The sequence below is a fragment of the Pangasianodon hypophthalmus genome, chromosome 10, assembly GCF_027358585.1.
Source record: "Pangasianodon hypophthalmus isolate fPanHyp1 chromosome 10, fPanHyp1.pri, whole genome shotgun sequence".
Classification (NCBI taxonomy): Eukaryota; Metazoa; Chordata; class Actinopteri; order Siluriformes; family Pangasiidae; genus Pangasianodon; species Pangasianodon hypophthalmus.
The window spans coordinates 27,343,139-27,362,793 of record NC_069719.1 but is presented as its reverse complement, the minus strand read 5'-3'; the positions used below and the strand labels follow the sequence as shown (position 1 = coordinate 27,362,793).

Here is a 19,655-nt window from a genome sequence, read left to right as displayed (position 1 = left end):
GATTTTAATTACGCACAACACAGCACTGGCTGAGGAACGATTTCCAGAAACTTCTGCCCCGAGTTTAAAGAGGTTTAAAGAATTTCGATAGCGCTGTTCTTGAATTAAATTCTGTGAAAAAGGAGTTCAAAGGCTAAAAACTTGTAGATAATTTTTACTAAATTCTTATTTTCCCATTGCTGTTGTTGTTGCTGCTGTTGTTGTTGTTACTGTTGCTGTTGTTGTTGTTGTTGCTGTTGTTGTTGTTGCTGCTGTTGTTGTTGTTGTTGTTGTTGTTGTTATTGTTGTTACTGTTGCTGTAGCTGCTGCTGTTGTTGTTGCTGCTGTTGTTGTTGTTACTGTTGCTGTTGTTGTTGTTGCTGCTGTTGTTGTTGTTGTTGCTGTTGTTGTTGTTGCTGCTGTTGTTGTTGTTGCTGCTGTTGTTATTGTTGTTACTGTTGCTGTAGCTGCTGCTGTTGTTGTTGTTGCTGTTGCTGTTGTTGTTGCTGTTGTTGTTACTGTTGCTGTTGTTGTTGTTGCTGCCGTTGTTGTTGTTGCTGTTGTTGCTGTAGCTGTTGTTGTTGCTGCTGTTGTTGTTACTGTTGCTGTTGTTGTTGTTGCTGCCGTTGTTGTTGTTGCTGTTGTTGTTGTTGCTGTAGCTGTTGTTGTTGCTGCTGTTGTTGTTGTTGTTACTGTTGTTGTTGCTGTAGCTGTTGTTGTTGCTGTAGCTGTTGTTGTTGCTGCTGTTGTTGCTGTTGTTGCTGTTGTTGCTGTTGTTGCTGTTGTTGTTGCTCTAGTTGTTGTTGTTGCTGTTGCTGTTGCTGCTGTTGTTGTTGCTGCTGTTGCTGCTGTTGTTGTTACTGTTGCTGTTGTTGTTGTTGCTGCTGTTGTTGTTGTTGTTACTGTTGCTGTTGTTACTGTTGCTGCTCTTGTTGCTGTTGTTGTTGTTGTTGTGATGGTGGATAGTTGATTCTTTCTTTTCATCTTTGTCTTCTTGTTGTTTGTTCTTAATATATATTTTTTGTTCTTGTTGTTGGGTTAGATTTAGTAGCTTTTCCTTCTGTCTTGCTGTTGTTTGGTTGCTGTTGTTTTTGTTGCTGTTGCTGCTGTGGTGGTGGATAGTTGATTCTTTTAATCTTTGTCTTCTTGTTGTTTGTTCTTCATATATATATATATATATATATATATATATATATATATATATATTTTTTTTTTTGTTCTTGTTGTTTTGTTGTTTTGTTAGATTTAGTAGCTTTTCCTTCCCTTGTTTCATCGTCTTGTTTGTTTGCTGTTGTTGTTGTGGTGGTGGATAGTTGATTCTTTTCATCTTTGTCTTCTTGTTGTTTGTTCTTTATATATTTTCTTGTTCCTTATATATTATAGCTTTTCCTTCCCCTGTTTCATCGTCTTGTTGTTTGTATGTTGTTCATGTTGTTGGTACTGTTGTTGTCATTGTCATTATTATTTTTGTTTTTTGCTGTTCTGTTCTGTTTGTAGGTGTCTTCTTCTTCTTCTTCTTCTTCTTCTTCTTCTTCTTCTTCTGATATTCTTCTTTTTATTGTTGTTGACGTTGTGCTTGTATGCGTCTTGTTCTATTTATTCTTATTTTTGTCTTCTTGTTGTTTTTGTAGTGTGAGTTGTGGATCGAGGTCTTTTTTTGTTTTTGTTATTCTTGTAACTTATTTGGAGGGATTGTTGCTGTTTTTTTAACTAAAATGCCTGTTTTATGGTTGTTTGTGGGATTATTTTTCTTTTTTGACTTTCTGTTTTTCTTTTCAATGTTGTTGATACTGTGCTTGTACTTTTTGCTCTTAGTTTTTTTGTCTTATTGATTTTGTAGGTGAATTCTTTCTTATCATTATCATTGCTAATTTTGCTGCATTGTTGTTGTTATTATTATAATTATTATTATTATTATTGCTATTTTTGTTTTGTTTTTTCCTGATATTTTTGCTAAAATTATGATTTTTATGGTTGTTTTTATTTTTAGTTATTTCTTCTTTGTCTTCTTATTTTTCTTTTCATTGTTTTCAACATTATTCTTGTACTTATTATTGTTCTACTTTGTTTTCATTTTGTTTATTTTTGTTTTTGTGAGTGGATTTCCTCGTAGCATTATTATAACATTTAATTGCTAATTTTATTATTGCTATGTTGTTCTTCTTCTTTCTTTATTGTTGTAATAGAAATTTTTGGTAAAATTGCTATTTTTATTGTTGTTTTTTCACGTTCTTCTTCTTATAGTCTTGCGCCTGTTTTTGCTCTTTTTCTTGTTTTTCTTCTTGTTATTCTTCTTGTTGTGTATTCTCTTTTAGGACAATCGTTACTCTGAGACAGCTAAACTCTGCCATCTTTACACCAAGTAGGCTGACTTCATTATTTCAGCTGAATGTCTACGTAAATGATATTCACGGCTTTAAAAGCGAGTGAATTGAAGAAAATCCTGAACCCGAGTCTTTATTTGTTCCTACACACATTCCTGTGATATCAATAATTCCTTATCTAAATGGATCCAGGACACAGCAGCAGCTTGGGCTCGTGTGTGGTCGTGCCACTGCTCATACATAAACATGGAGGAAGACGCTGTAGATGCTGGAGATGCTGTAGATGCTGTAGATTACCTCTGAGCGGGGTGCTTTTTTTTTTTTTTCACTAAAGCTGTGGCAGCAACGACACCCCTGTGGAGCGTGTTTTCAACACGAATAATGAATTTTAGTCTGTTTAACACCGGCAAAAAATATTATTTAAAAAAAAAAAAGAATTTAGAAAGACGAGTCATGTCTAATAGACGTAAATAAGGAGAAGATGGAATAAAAAATCAAGAAGAGGAGGCGGATCAGGGACTTTTATTGTGGCACTCGGACAGACAGACTATTCTCAGGCTGCGACGAGCTCAACGAGCCATGACGGGTCCATCTCTCGCTCTCCTCCCGACCCACAATGCCAAGCGGCTGAAAATGCCTTTCCTTTCACAGCACGCACTCACAGCGAAAAAAAAAAAAGAAAAAAGAAAAAAAGAAATAAAAAAAAAAGAAAAACAGTCCAAAACCTCCAGAAACCAGTTGTGACCGGGCTGCGATTACGTAATGCTGCAGCCAGCAAGGCACTTTGTGTGTGTGTGTGTGTGTGTGTGTGTGTGTGTGTGTAAGACAAAAAAGACATGGGAGGAGGGAAGGGAAGCGGAAACAGAGCGATCTATTAGAGCTAATAATTACAATAATAAAAGCGCAAAGATGTGATCATCTCAGTGAGACGCCAGAAAGAAGATGTGTGAAGGTCACGGGAGGCGCGAGCGCACTTTAACGACCAAGTGTGTGTCCTTCAAGGTCGTTTGAAGGAAACTGGAAACGTGAAATTAAGTTAAGTAGCAAGATGAGCTGTGCGAGTGACAAGTGAGTGACATCTTGTAGGGAGGTCTACATGAAATGCTAAAATGTGTGTGTGTGTGTGTGTGTGTGTGTGTGTGAGAGAGAGAGAGAGAGAGAGAGAGAGAGAGACAACTCTCAGGTCAAAGATTTGACCTTGAAGTGCACATGCTCAAGTAAAGGTGTGAGATGCGGGACAGAGGAAAGAGACAAACATGTACAGTAGCAGTACAGAGCTGCCAAGGGACTGTGTGTGAGTGTGTGTGTGTGTGTGTGTGTGTGAGATCTTTACTACAAAACAATTACCTACACCAAAAAAAGTTTAAAAGCATGTCAAAACATTCGGGAGGCTGAGCACTCTCACACAGCGGCACAAAACAAAATGGCTGCCAGGAAGAGGAGGTTTTTCCCGCCGTTTCGGATAACGGTGACGATCCAGGACAGGTAGACGATCACAGAGCTGCGAGCACCTCACACATCACGTATAGAGCAGAGGTGTGTGGTCATGGTGAATAGGAATTTGGAGGAACAAGTAAATATATATGCATATAAAATTGAAAAATGTAAAATAAATAAATAAATAAAACACATATCAAAATTAATCTAAACTTTAATCAAAATTACTATATGAAAAATTACCTTTAAAGAAGCAGACAATTTATCATGCTACAATCTAAAACTGTTTTATTTTTTATTGAGTACAATAATAACAATTTATATTGAATTTATTTAATTTATATTTTCTAATATAGTGATTATTATATTAACAATTAGTAGTACTTATTATATGCAGTTATGGCATGTTTATATTTGTTATTGCTGCTATTATTATTATTATTATTATTATTCAACATTAAAATATAATCATAACAATAATCACTTCTACATTTCTTACTATTTTATTACTATTGTTGCTTTTATTATTTATTATAGCTTTATTATATTTGTATTTGTATCTTTCTTTATATATATATTATTAAAATAATAAAATGGTTTAATTATAAGTAACATTGAATCAATAATATTAATAATGAAATTTTATCAACATTGTGGTAATTACTGTTATTATTTATGAGCAAAAACAATAAAAAAAATGCAACAATACAATATATAATATAATCATGATGGTCACTTTATAATTATTATTATTATTATTATTATTATTATTATTATTATCAGAATTTCAGGGTGATCAGTAAAAAAAATTATTAATAATTGAATTTGAATTGGACGTAATGGTTAAATAACTAGTTTTTTTTATTCAATTCTAAAATGTGAATATAAACTTATGTTTATTTATAATATAAGATAATATAAAATATAGTATAATAGAAACATGATTTACTCACATGCCTCTCAACAGTGTGTTAATTTTTTTTTTCATTCTTTCAGAAGACATCAAAGCACTTTGTATTCATCCTGTACACTCCAGTGATTGATTATCTATCTATCTATCTATCTATCTATCAGTTATTGTTATTTATTTATTTTATTTAGGTTGGGTTTTTTTGGGTGGTGTATTTGTTTTGACACTGAGATGTCAGAGCAGCGTCAGTCTGCTGTAACCGAGAAGCTGACCTCTTTGCCCAGATCTTCTCTGATGACCTGCTGGATCTCCTGCATGGTGCTGGCTGGAGCTCGGCTGTGGAGGATCTTCAGCGTGCTCGTGTACTCCTCGGGCAGGAGGTAGTCCAGAGCCCCGAGATGCTGCCCCACCTTAATGAACGTGCCTCGGTTCACACAGCACAGGTCTCTGAGCCTCTCGGCTGAACGTCTGTGGACCTGCACACACACACACACACATACACACACACAAAGACAAACACACACACCAATAATCTGTAAAATTCCCAGACATTTCTGTCTCTCTCATGCGTCTCTCACACAGCGGTCTCATTTGTCCTAAATTGTGATTGAATGGGACTCGGGGATGTCGGAGTGGGTTTGGGACGCCGGTCGGCGCCAGCTGGTGGAGTTGATGGCGTTCACACAGGGACGTCCCTCTGGGACCCGAGCGATAAAGTGGCGTGAAATGAGCTCTGTTAACCCCTCACCCCGACAAAAGGCGTTCCCTTTGTGATACGAACGCTCCTCTTTCAAATCATCACTCAAACCACAAAGACCTCACATAGCTAATTATGCTAAAACAGCCTGGAGTGTGTGTGTGTGTGTGTGTGTGTGTGTCCTGGTCTGTATACTAACTAGTGATTGTCAACTAATCCACTCTTCTCCTGATCTACGTGGAAAAAATCCTGAACACAGCAACATGAAAAGAACGACCTCAGATTAACAGATTAACAATTTTGTCGCTGTTTTCGTACATTGAGCACATTTTTTCCACCTTTACTCATGATCTCGTGCTTTATGTTTAGGCCCGCTCTCAAAAAAATAAAACTTAATCTCAGTGAAAGATCCGAACTTTACAAACTTTACATTCTCACATGTAAACTTTTTTTTTGTTTGAATTTTTGTTTGTTTCCACTTTTGCTGATAGTGTGAAGCAGATTATCTAGATAAAGTTAGGATTTTAATCTCCTGTGATATGCAATAAAAAAAAAAAAATTGCATTACAACTTATCTTGCAACTAGATACTATTTATTTATTTATTTATTTTTGAGTAATTACGAATTGACTGGAAGCAGCTGGTTAGATTTTGTACTCAGTAAAAAAATTCTCCTTTTCACTGTTAATTCTTTTATAAATAAAAAATGTTATTTTTTAAATAAAAAAAAAATATTTTTATAGACATTAAATAAAATTTCAGTGAACAGGTATTTTCTTACAAGGCAACATTACTGCATTGTTTGTTCTCAAACCTAAATATCATGATGCACTTCGTGCAGCGTAGAAATATCTTTAAAAAAAAAATTGAGAGTCGTGATGTGAGATTTTGCTGCCATTTAAAATAAAAACGTATCCAAATCTCCGTCTTTGTGACAAGTAAAATATCGGAAATGAAGTTTAGAGACAGAGACAGAAAACAGATCTGCTGCAGATTATGTCAGTATGACACGATGTGTCGTTCACAAAGGAGTCGGTTCTTTGAGTCGACTCATTTAGGTGAATGCTGAGACTCGATCACACGAGGTGTCCTGAACTGTCTTATTCCTCTTACGCCACAGTAACTTAACAACTATTACAATTTTTTATTTATTAAATTTATTAAATGACATGTCACACTTTTTTTAATGTTTATTGATACATTTAATGTTGTAGAAAGTTAACCATATCAATGATTCTACATTTTTCATTGTTAAACAACGATGCTTTTGATCTGTTTATTATTAACCTTCGATTATGTGGCGCGTCCATCACAAGTCCCTGTGAATGAGCTGTTTCTATAGAAACGCTAACGTCTTAGAGCAAGTGCATTAACTTAAACCTGTGAGTTGCAGCTTCACTGTAGTTAGACAAAAAGACCAGTCACTCATCATAATACTGCAAAATTTGTCCGTTTAGAGATAAAAACTTCAGTGAGTCATTCAGGAGCCGAAAGAGTCAATTCTTATTGATGAGCTGAGTCAAATGATTTGACTCACTGAAAATTTTCTCGTAACATGTTACTCATTTAAGAGTAAAATGCATCCTGTCAGGAAAAAAACTCTAGTAAGAAAAGAGATTGTTGCCCGAGAAGGGTTAACACACATCCTGAATGGTTAATTTTACATTACATTGCAGTTTTGAAGAGTTTACGAGGGCTAAATGACTCCACGATCATGGCTATGATCACAAAAATAAGCCTACTGTATAATCCATTACCATGTTGAATTTAAAACTTTATGAGGAAAGTGAGCACAATGTAGAGCATCAGGATTTAATCCTAATCCTCCCATTTTGGGCGTTCTGCCACCGCTTCATGCTCACGAGAACCCGATTTCTCGCCGCACGTGCACGCCAACAGGATGTGACGGATGGCAGATAATTATGAGGGAAGATGAGATGACACTTTTCATTTCAGCGGATAGAAAACATGTGGCCCAAACAGGCTTTATGCGTCTGAGGAGGAAGGCTGAGCTAATGAGAGAGGAGCGAGGCGCTAATAACAGTAATGATCTCTCATCTCTCAAGCCTGGCTGCAGAAGCTCCACTCCACCCAAAGCTCTGCGCGTGGGAGGAAAAGGAAAGAAAATAAAGTATGATCCCTTTTTAATCCTGCAAAACTAATTCTCCATCTTGGGGTCAAAGTGTTATGCACAGTTCCTCCACTAGGGGCAGCAGAGAAGCGCAAAAAAATTGCTAATTCCCACAAATCTTGTGAATTTATGCTTTCAACAAAGAAATCCCGATCCTTTTCGCATGGAAAATGTTTATAAAACGGGCAAAACAGCGAGCTACAAGGTCGACGTGGAGGACGGAATCGCCGCAGAAGCACCACAAGGCTCCTCCTTGTGTATGACGGAGTATCACTTCGTTCGCACTCGGAGTGAAATTCCTGTCACAAACACAAACCGTGACAGCCTGGATGAAGCGGGGAATGCCGAAACATCTCCGAGTGCAGCGTTTACATAACAGACTCACTGAACCGGACAGGGAGGAAGAGGAGACGAAGAGAAGGACGTCGCTGCAGGGAGGACGGAAAAGCAGGGCAGCGGGACAAGAGGACGCGAAAGGAGACTTCAGAGCGCCTGATTATCTTCCACATGATTAATTTCATCTGAGGAAGCTCGTGAAGGTGACCAGGAAGAGACAAACGAGGAGAGAGAAAGAGCCGAGGGTGAAATTGCTGTGCTGGTGACCAGAAGGTTGTGAGTTCAAGTCCCGCACGTGCTAGCATCACTACATCGTATAAGTACTCATGTTGGACACAACGCTGGTTCAGGAAACTAGGGCTGGAATGAAAATCAATATAAGGGTGTCCTCCATCATAGGAAAAAAAAAAATAGCAAAACGAAAGCTTTTACTTAAATAACTTGTTCAACATTTCCACTGCTTTCACAATTACCAGATACTCAGACACGTCATGATCTGTATACTGAGCTTCCTAAAAGGGGTGGATGATATGACAAAAATATCATACCACGATACTTTTCTATGATACACAATATGTATCACAATATATATAGGTTCGTTTAAAAAAAAAAAAAAAAACTTCCAGCAAGAAAGCTGTGTTGCCTTACTGTGAAAAAAAAAAAAACCAGTGTGTGTTTGAATGTTACACACTTTTTTATTTAATGTCTAAAATAATTTATTAAATTGAAATTTAAAAGACTTCAAATCAGTAGCAATTAATCAGTTTGTCATATATATAAAGTGTCATACATATACATATATTGTGCTGGCTGAAAGAAAAAAAGTGTGAAAGCCTTGGAAATAAATTTTAAAGTAAAACATGTTGCCACGTGTTGGTGTATTTTCACTTCATTTTGTCACGTATTATCATCATTATGACATAGTATAGAAAACACAACTTAACAAATAATGCTTTTTACTTCCTTTTGTATTTATTTTGTATACACACACACACACACACACACACATTTCAATATATATTTCAATTATTAAGTAAATAAACAAATTCATTCATTCATTCATTCGTCATGTCTGTTTTTTTCCTCTCCATCACATCCTCTGTCTCTCCACCTCCATCCTTTTCATCCGCACACAGAGCGGCACAAAGCCTGGGGTCCGTCCAGCCTAATAAGCAGCACAGCATTAATGACATATTTCCACAGCAGGCAGAAGCCATTAGATGGCCTTTGAAAAAGCTTTGTAGAGCCATCGTCTGAGCACGCTGCTGCCAGAGCACTAATAGGAGCAGGCAAAGGTTACTCTAACACCATCCGGCTTCTCCGGAGCACAGAATAACCACCATCACGCCATCATAACAACACACACACACGCACACACACACACACATCATACATGACATCTTACTCATCAGTGGCATAAATAATCATCATAGGCTACTCTCTCGTACCACCGTACTGCAACTGAATTATACTTTATATCAAAAATACAGGATAATCTTTTATAGCTCATTTGGTCTGGGTTTTTTATTCTTATTTTAAAAAGCAAATTTTTATTGGAAGACATATTTTTATACTCTCAATTTCTTCTGTTTAAATTTTACATGATTACATAGGCCACACCTCCTTCACTATAACCACAGACAAATAGGCCACACCTCCTTCACTGGAACTAATAAACAGGCCACACCTCCTTCACTGTAACCACAGACAAATAGGACACATCTCTTTCACTGGAACCAATAAATAGGCCACACCTCCTTCAGTGTAACCACAGACAAATTGCCACACCTCCATCACTAGAACTAATAAATAGGCCACACCTCCTTCAGTGTAACCAAAAAATAGGCCACATTTTTGTAACTGTAACTAATGAACAGGCCACACCTCTGTAACTGTAATCAATAAAGAGGCCACACCTCCTTCACTGGAACTAATACACAGGCCACACTTCTGTCACTTTAACTGATAAACGGGCCACACCTCCTTTTGTCTAACCACAGACACAGGAGCCACACCTCCGTTACTAGAACATATACAGGGGCCTCGCCTCGTCACCGTAACCGAAACAGAGGCCACGCCTCTTTCACTAGAAGTTCAACAATACACAGACACCCAAATCCACTCACTATCACTGAAAACCTGATTTAGTAAATCTTCACACTCCTAATTAGCTCAATTCGTCAGGTGTGGAGTTATAATTAAATGATTTTGCTAGCTCCATGATAAGCGACGAAAGCAAATTTCAGGGCCAATCAGAAGATAAAACCGGAAGTCCATCAGTCAGTTTTATAGTCTCCGAGCGCAGGATGGTGTGTTGCTACTGCATCCCGAGCCGCTCATTTTAACTGCGAGTTACATTGACTTTCTACTCGTATAGCGAGCTGGCCCCAAGGCAAAAGCGCTAATCAATGACCTCTAACGTGTCCCTGCTGTAAACGGGACAGTGCACATATTATAGCTGTATTGATCTGAAACCGCGGTATCACACCTCCTGAGAGACGAAGAGAGGCACTGCTATGATCCGTTTAAACTGCGATGAAAAAAAAACAACAACAACATATACCTGCAAACACACGTAAATTTCATCTCTATAGAAACAACTTCCACAGGAACGTGAATGGTGGACGCTCGGCGTAATCCAAGACTAATAATAAACATTAAAAATGTACTGTTATTTAAGGAAAACATTGTATATGATGAGGTTTACTGTATGGAGGTGTTTATTACGGAAGGAGTCTCCAGTGCGAAGGAGAAAGGGATTTCATTGCCATGTTTTTGTTCACCAGTTTAATGCGTTTCTGTAACATCAGCTCGTCAGATTGCACTACAGAATGCTGGAAGGATGACAGCTTTTCTTCTCCCGCAGTCACATGCGCATGCGGTGAAAAGACGCCTGGTGTGCAGCGCGCCGCTTCAGTCGCTCGCTCCTTTTGTACGTCGAGGGGGGAATTTGCTTTCATAGAAATTGCATCTAGCATTGCCAGGCAATTATTGCTTTACATTGTGACTTCATCAATAACCCTGGGGAGCAGGCAATTTAGAGGCTGCCCAATCTCAGGGAATTCTCAGCAGTCAATAAATGCACACTAGACCATTAAAAAGACACTCTTATTCACTCCCCTACACACACACACACACACACACACACACTCGGCCACCTCCAATCTCGGCTTGAAATTGTGCAGCCAGATGGAGGGCTGTGGGGTCTGTTTGGCTTGCTCCTGGCCATGACAACAAATTAACATAAAGTAATGAGTCGCCCAAGTGGAACGCCGATGCTCTTATCCCTGTAGCTGTGATCCCATCTAGCCGAGCGGAAGAAGAGCGCTATCTGCGCTGAGAGATACAGATAAGCTCTAGATGATCTTTGTGTAGTGCGCTCGAACCTGCAAAGCTCGCTCTGGAGAAAAAGGTGGGGTGCGACAGAAAAGTAGAGTGACCATAAAACATGTTTGTATTTGCACCCGGAGTAGCAGGAGTAGCAGGATTGAATCTTGATGGAGATGATCAGGAACAAGTCTAGCCAGAAGTGGTATTAAGTGCTCGCTTAGGACCTCCGAGCCACCAGGGGGCCTCATAAGAATACAGGATTTAGATTTAAACTGACTTTAAACTGATCAGCAGGTATGGAGTGCATTTCAGCCACATGTTATACAAGTGTAGATCGATCTATCTACAATGTATGTGTATCCATGACAACCAAAATCTCTTCCAATAGATGGCGCGCATGCTCCATCAGTGCCGAAGGTGTCGCTTTAAAGAACGATTCTTGACGCAGCGACCATCTTGTCAAAATTACCTGTGCTGTGAAAGCTCTACCATTAGTAAAAGATTTATTCTCATGTGCATAAGTTGGTCACTCATAAGCGAAAAGTTTGTTCCCGACACAGCTCATTTGCATGTAGTGACGCCCACAAAACCATAAAAGGTCGAGTGCACAGCACCTAGGAGCATGAAATGAGCAATCAGGGTAAAGGCTGACTTTATTTTGACTCACTTCTACGCCAATAAAAACATTTCATAATATATAACATGAACGATAATAAGTGAGTGCATTTGTTTACTGCTTACGGTGAAGCGCGGACAGACACAAGCACGTCTAAAAATTTAGACAAATCAGAACTTTGTTTTGGAACAATATACTCTGGTTAGACGAAACAACACCAGAACTCCTTGATGATAATTCAGCTCATCATGTTTGCCGAGTCAGCCTGATTACGACGAGGTCAAACGGCGCAATCGGAAAGAAATGTGAGACGCTCTGCGGATTTAACGGAGTGGGACGCAGACAGATAGTGTAGCTTCATTCCAGTAAATTAAATATGTAATGACATGGTGGCGTTGTGGACACAGTGACTGATTAAATATTTAAATTCGCTTCTTCGTGTGATATTTTAATACATATTTTTTTGTAATCCATACATCTCAGGATTCTTACTGATTCTAAAGTCTGATCCAAAAGATAAAAACATCTTCTAATAAGCTCCTTAATAACAAAACATGACTGAATATTTTGTATTAATGAAATCAGACATCACAGGATACATCAGGAGCGAGTGACGCAAAGCCACACTTCACTTTGTGCTGCCAGTCTAATCGATACGCTTTTCCTTCCAACTGCCTCATTTAAAGGAAACTTTAAGAGATCAGACTAAATTAAACTGTCTCTCGCTCTCTCTCTCAGGATAAATAATGAGTTTTGTGTACTGAGACAGCGAGGTCACACCCAGTGAAGCATGTACACTACCCTAAATAAGTGATTAAGGGACTTTCCACTAACGGGACACGCAGATATGAATGCATTCAACTTTGCTTATTGGATATTATTCGTATTACTTCAATGATATTGTTATTATAGACACTTAATACCAATTAATATCATCAATACTTATTCATGTGTAGTGTTTAACTACTCCTGAGATGAACACCATCCTATTAGCGCAACAGACATTTTCACCAAATAGTAGTTAAAAAAGTACATCAAGCAGCAATGAATACAGTGTAATGTATTACACTGTTCAGGTTTGCCGAGGTAACACAATAGTGCCACTAAAAGATTTCTAAAAAAATTCAGCAATTCAATAATTTCCATTAAAATTGTAGTGCCACAATTAAAAAAAATAAAATAAAAAATAAAATAAGTAAATCTTATTTATAATAAGTTAAAAAAAAATCTAGAAGAGCTGTTTTTCAGGGTTTCTAAAAAAATATTTTTTTAGTCAACACTTGCCAACAAATGCCACATTAAAACAAACAAACAAACAAATAAATAAATAAAAACCCTTCAGACAATTTAATTTAAAATTTTGCAAAATGTAAATTTTAAGAAGCTAAATTTAAGCACCTCAAGCAATAATTTCTAAAAATATTTTAGCCAATACCTGCCAACAAAACCATAATGCCACATTTAAATAAGTAAATAAACAACTAACTAAATAAATAAATCTTCAGAAATGTAAATTTCCGCGATTTTAAATTTCAAGAAGCTAAATTTAAGTACATCGAGCAGCAATTTCTGAAAATATTTTCACCAGTATTTGCCAACAAATAGTAGTGCTGCATAAAAAAAATAAAAACAAGGAATATGTTCTAAATATTTATTATAAAATATTAATAAAAGGATTAAAATCAAACTCGGAACTCATTTCCATTTAATAAGTTTATCGCGACCTGATTAACACTGATACACTGGTATATAGATAACACATCAAGCGTAAGATTGAGATGATAACACTACACTCTTAACAAATCAGGGCTTGAAAATTAATTTTGTTGTTGTTTTCATGGACTACACAAGATATTTGACAAACCCTATTATTTTTTAGTCAGATCTGCTTGAACTGTTATTTCTAAATCTGACAAATAAATTTAATTACTTTATTTTATAATAAAAAAAGTTACAATTGCAACAGATATTAAATCATGCTTTAATTTTATTATTAAATTTAGTAATAAAAGTATTTTATTTTATATTCAATACTTAATTTATTAACAGATTTTTTTATATATTATTTAATATTACATTTTACAGTTGCTTTACAGCTTGAATGAACAGAAAATGTTGTTTTCTAAGTTTTTCCAATTTCAATTGTAAAGTGTTTTTTTTTTTTAATTTTAAGTTTTTTTTATTCTTTTAAATTTCAGTGTTTCTCATCACTGCAGGCAATAAGCGCACTTTTACATGTAGTATTTTTTCACTTCCTGGAATTCTTCTTCTTTTTTTTTTTTAATAAGCATGAAATAAAATGCTACGCAACCCACAATGGCCTGCGGTTTGCAGAAATACAGAAAATTCCCTTTAATCTTTAAAAATTGCTCCAGGAAACCTCTTCAGGGAAGAGCATTTCAAACGCGACCCTCCGAAAACAGAGAGGCGGAAGAGCTCCGAGAGCTTATTATGACCTTCAGAAACGTCTGAAATTTGACCCTCATGCGGTTTTTAAAAGCATCTGAGCCGTGAGGAGCGCACACTGACTCGTCTTATTCCTAAGTGCATGAGCTCTTCCTCGTCCTAATCTGTGTGCGGGATGAAGGTCCACCTGCAGGGACACGCGTCCTCCTGCAGCTGTATTTAAAGGATGGAATTAAAGCCTTCGCAGCTTATAAAGCACAAAAACGCAAACAGGGTATTTTTTGTTTTTTGTTTTAAAGTGATCTGGATTCTGATTGGTCAGAAGGTGTGGAGTAGTTTTCTACAACAGCAACTCTGACTGCTACAAAGCACAGCTCTGTTTAATACGTTACCGTTGCTATGGCAACAGCTCATTCACAGGGACTTGTACAGCAAACGAGCCTAATAATAAACACGCTCTGATTTAACAAAGAAAAATCACGATTTGGTGAAGTTTCTGTAAGGAGATGTTTATGTAACATTTACGGAAGGAGTCTCCAGTGTCAGCGCTTTGTAACAGTCATGACGTAAAGCCGTAAGTTTCGGTTTTCCGACATCTTTCAGGACAGAGGAGTTTACGCTTATGCGGATTCTCGGTGCCATAACGAGCTGCGTTTTTGTCTTATTAACTTCAAGAGAGAGAAAAAAAGAGAAGTTGCAGAAGATACGATGTCCTGAAGTGTTTTGTTCCACTAACACCACAGCAATTTGCACATGATTACAATTTTTAAATTTATTAATGAACTATCGTGTTTATAGTTACATTTAATGTTGTGGAACGTCTGTGAGGCAAGTTAGTTCATGTTTTCACTTATGTTACAGCAGCTATAAACAGTCGTTCCCTCACCAGCCTCTGTTTTTTTCTCTTGTTTGAAGTTAAGAAGGCAAAAAATTGCAGTCTGTCGTGTTACCGAGAAACTGCAAAGCGTAAAAAATGTAAATGTTGTCTGTGGTATACGAGGAATAAGAGGTATAAGAGGAATAAAACACCTGAGGGATGTACTGTTACTGGAAAATAATAAACATCAGGGTGGTGATAGTGACTTCACTTCATCACACTGTGTCATCCTTGATTATTTTCCTATAACAGAACAACGCTGAGTGTTTTATTCCTTAACGCTATGTTTAGCATCTGTTAATGTTAGTTAATGCTATGTAATTGTTCCACAGTTTAAAATGAGGTGCATTAAATCTGACACCCTACATTTTTTTTTACGTAGTTAATTAGTTATTGTGTTTCGGGATTAAAAGCTGCTTTAACACCTGCTCTACACCTGAGTGCCGTACAGACACGAGCGTGCTAATGTTTCTCTACGGAAGTTCATTACGGCGGCCATTTCATGCACTGCTGCGACCTAACCACCGACTGATTTACTGCTCTTCCCTGCGCTGTGAACCAGCATCATGGCGGAAAAGTCTAGAAGGAGACCTATTCCTGTTTCAGCATTTCAGAACATGCTATCGTAACAGAGCAGAGACGCCATCTTCCTCCTCCTGGCCCACAACGCACGGTTTAACACCGTCTACATTAAGCAATAAGCAGGTGAAAAGACTACGTTTTTTTTATCCTCCTCTCTTCACAAAGCTTCACGAGCATGGCGGGGATGTATGATTACCAAACCCTCCCTCCATCACGCACCGTTCACTCAAGGCTGATTTGTAATTTAAAGGTCTAATAGTCACTGCCGCCATTTGTATCTCCCGGATCGTCTAAGTCCTTCTTCCTCTAATAATGGACCATGATGAAGTCCAGTGATGGACTGAAACCCCAGGAGACTAAACTAAAGGCTGATATGTAAAGCAGCACATGGGTTAGGCTCGCGATAGAGATTTTTATACAGCCGGTATCATCCCCCTCTTTATGTATTGTGCTTTCATAACTCTGTTTTATCAGTTTTCAAAAAAAAAAAACCACTTAAAATTCACAAAGTTAATCAAACTGTTTAAAAAACAAACTTAAAAATTCACTCAGTTTAAAAATCACACAATAAAAAAAACACTTAAACACGGATTTAAAAAACACACTTTAAAAAATCATGCAGTTAAAAAATAAACATACTTAAAAAATCAAACTGTTTAAAAAAAACACATTTTAAAAATTGCACAGTTAAATACACAATTTAAAAAAATCACACAGTTTTAAAAAAAAACTTACAAATTATAGTTTTAAAACACACAAAAAAAATCCACACAAAAAAAATCACAATTTTTAAAAGTTAAAAAACATGTTTATTCTAGAGCCGGGTGATTTATTTATTTATTTATTTTTTTTCATTTTTAATTATTTTTTTTATTTAATTAGCTACCAGGACCTTGTTGGGACAACAATATTTTGAATAAAATTTTTTAAATTAAGATAGAAAACTAAATTATTTATCAGGAACCACTTTTTTAGGCTCGTTTTGGGATTTGTTACTGTAATTATCTACTAAGACCATCGTTCTCAAAGTGGAGTCTATGATTATTTTTTTAATTAAAAAAAATAAATTATGTACTAAGACTATTATTCTTGAAGTGAGGTTTGTCTTTTTTTTTTAATTATTTTATTTTTAATTAAAAGTTTAAATGATCTACTAAGATCAAGATTCTCAAAGTGGGGTCCATAATGTTTTGCTCAAAAAATTGAATTATTGACTAAAACCTGTTTCTCAAAGAAAAAAGAAATTGTTTAAATAAAAAAAAATCATCTTGTGATGAAAAAAGAGACACCTATACCAAAAATGAACATTTACAAACGTGTACTTGAGTCAGTAAATTACTCAAACAGTGAAAAACGCTAAATTCCTGGCCTTGTTACAGATCTGATTTTAGCAGCGAGAACTTTTTTCCGGGTCCCGATAAGTGTACAGTAATTAGCATCATGTCCGTGTTCTTTCGCTCGCATTTAAACAGCGAGCCACTTCAGAGCGTAGAGGACACAAAGAGCACGGAGAGAGAGCTTTATTCAAACCCAGACATGCGCTAATTGTGTCTCCGCCAATCAGGACGAGATTTAAGAGCCTCGAGGTTAATCTGTACATCTGTACGTCTCGGTTCTCACTCAGGAAACGTCATCTGTCTGAACTTATACTGAAATGAGAAGTGTGAAAAGGTAATAAAAAAAAAAAAGGTAGATGACGAGTATTTTTATTTAATTAAAACATCGTACAATACTCATTACTTACATGTGAATACAACAAAAAGCCTAAGAAGACTATGTTTCTATATTCTTGCAAAACGCACAACTCTAAACGGTTAATGAGTGCGAGGTGCGCTGCTTCTGTACGTTACAGTACGGTGCTGTGCCGATCAGTGAAGAGTTTCAAACTAGCTAGAAGCAGAAGTAGCTATGGAGTGCACGTGAACTTATGAGCAGCAATGTTAAAAATATTATTTCACTCGAAGTCATACGTTCCACGTTTGATTGATATGTGATTACACCTGAAATCACACCTGAAAGAAAATGAATTATGCAGGAAAAAAAATCACAAGTGAAAATAAATAAATCATTCCATGTGGAAAGAAATGAATCATTACATGTGGAAAGAAATGAATCATTGTATGTGGAAATAAATGAATCGTTACATGTGGACATAAATGAATCATTACATGTGGAAAGAAATGAATCATTCCATGTGGAAATAAATGAATCATTACATGTGGAATGAAATGAATCATTCCATATGGAAAGAAATGAATCATTACATGTGGAAAGAAATGAATCATTCCATGTGGAAAGAAATGAATCATTGTATGTGGAAATAAATAAATCGTTACATGTGGACATAAATGAATCATTACATGTGGAAAGAAATGAATCATTCCATGTGGAAATAAATGAATCATTGCATGTGGAATGAAATGAATCATTCCATATGGAAAGAAATGAATCATTACATGTGGAAAGAAATGAATCATTCCATGTGGAAAGAAATGAATCATTGTATGTGGAAATAAATAAATCGTTACATGTGGACATAAATGAATCATTACATGTGGAAAGAAATGAATCATTCCATGTGGAAAGAAATGAATCATTACATATGGAATGAAATGAATCATTCCATATGGAAAGAAATGAATCATTACATGTGGAAAGAAATGAATCATTACATATGGAAAGAAATGAATCATTACATGTGGAAATAAATGAATCATTACATGTGGAAATAAATGAATCATTACATGTGGAAATAAATGAATCATTACATGTGGAAAGAAATGAATCATTACATATGGAAAGAAATGAATCATTCCATGTGGAAATAAATGAATCATTACATGTGGAAATAAATGAATCATTACATGTGGAAAGAAATGAATCATTACATATGGAAAGAAATGAATCATTCCATGTGGAAATAAATGAATCATTCCATGTGGAAATAAATGAATCATTACATGTGGAAAGAAGTGATTCAGTAAATGTGGAAATGAATTAATCCTTCATGTGATAAATGAATCATTACATACGGTAAGAAATGAATCATTACATGTGGAAAGAAATGAATCAGTAAATGTGGAAATGAATTAATCCTTCATGCGATAAATGAATCGTTACATGAGGAAATAACTGAATCGTGTGACAAAAAGAAAAATCACACAAATCACAGTCACTCACTACACGTGAGAATGTGTGAGACATAACATATCTATAGACCAGAGGTCTAAATTTCACCCGAGATGTTTGCGTGACTTTTCTGTAAGCGTTCGGATGCGTAGGTCTAAGAGGAAGACCATTATCTGTGCAACATTATTGTGATATCCATCAGAAGCCGATTTCACTCTTTAGAGCCTTCTGACAGGTCGTGTACTCAAAGCTAATGAAATCTGTAGTGCGATTAAATATGCACACTTTCAAAATGCTGTAAATCTCTCTCTCTCTCTCTCTCTCTCTCTCTCTCTCTCTCTGGTCAGCGTGGCCGTCCTGCAGTCAGGGATCGTAAATGGGGTTTTAAAAGACTCCTGCAAAATTTCCCTTCATAAGAGATCTCTATTAATTAATGTAGAGAGTAGCTAAAAGCCAGATCCTACGCTGAGTGCTTTATTGCGCCATCACGGCCAATTATCTGCCTATTTTTCAGCCGAGCTCTGAGTTAATAAATTCCGAGAGTGCAGATGGATGTGCCATCTCGACTGCTTTTCAAATATATAAATAAATAAATAAATAAATAAATCAAATAGTTAGTTCTCACAAAAACCTGCAGCTTGCATGAGCATTATGCTATGCTTACTCTTATTCTTTGAGAGCAAACTGAACATACATTTAGTCACATGTGAAAAAGAGAGAGAGAGAAAGAGAGAGAGAGAGAGAGAGAGAGAGGAGAGAAATGAACAGGAGCAATTTAACTGGGAGCCACAGCTAATTTCATGCTCTGCGTTTTATTCTCCTGCTTCAGTAATTCGGAGTCGGTTAGACATGCGCACTGGAGCCCTGAAACACTGAAACACTGAAACGCTCCTCTGATAAT

General features: G+C 36.5%; 1 protein-coding gene across 2 annotated transcripts in view; it reads right to left on the bottom strand.

Moving 5' to 3' along the window:
- Positions 1 to 19,655, bottom strand: part of adck1 (aarF domain containing kinase 1) — a 122,879-nt gene that overhangs the window by 81,022 nt on the left and 22,202 nt on the right. For both annotated transcript variants that reach the window (XM_026926030.3, XM_026926031.3), the window contains exon 4: positions 4,923 to 5,126. In XM_026926030.3, coding sequence (XP_026781831.3) covers positions 4,923 to 5,126 — 204 coding nt within the window. The remainder of the gene's footprint in view (positions 1 to 4,922; positions 5,127 to 19,655) is intronic.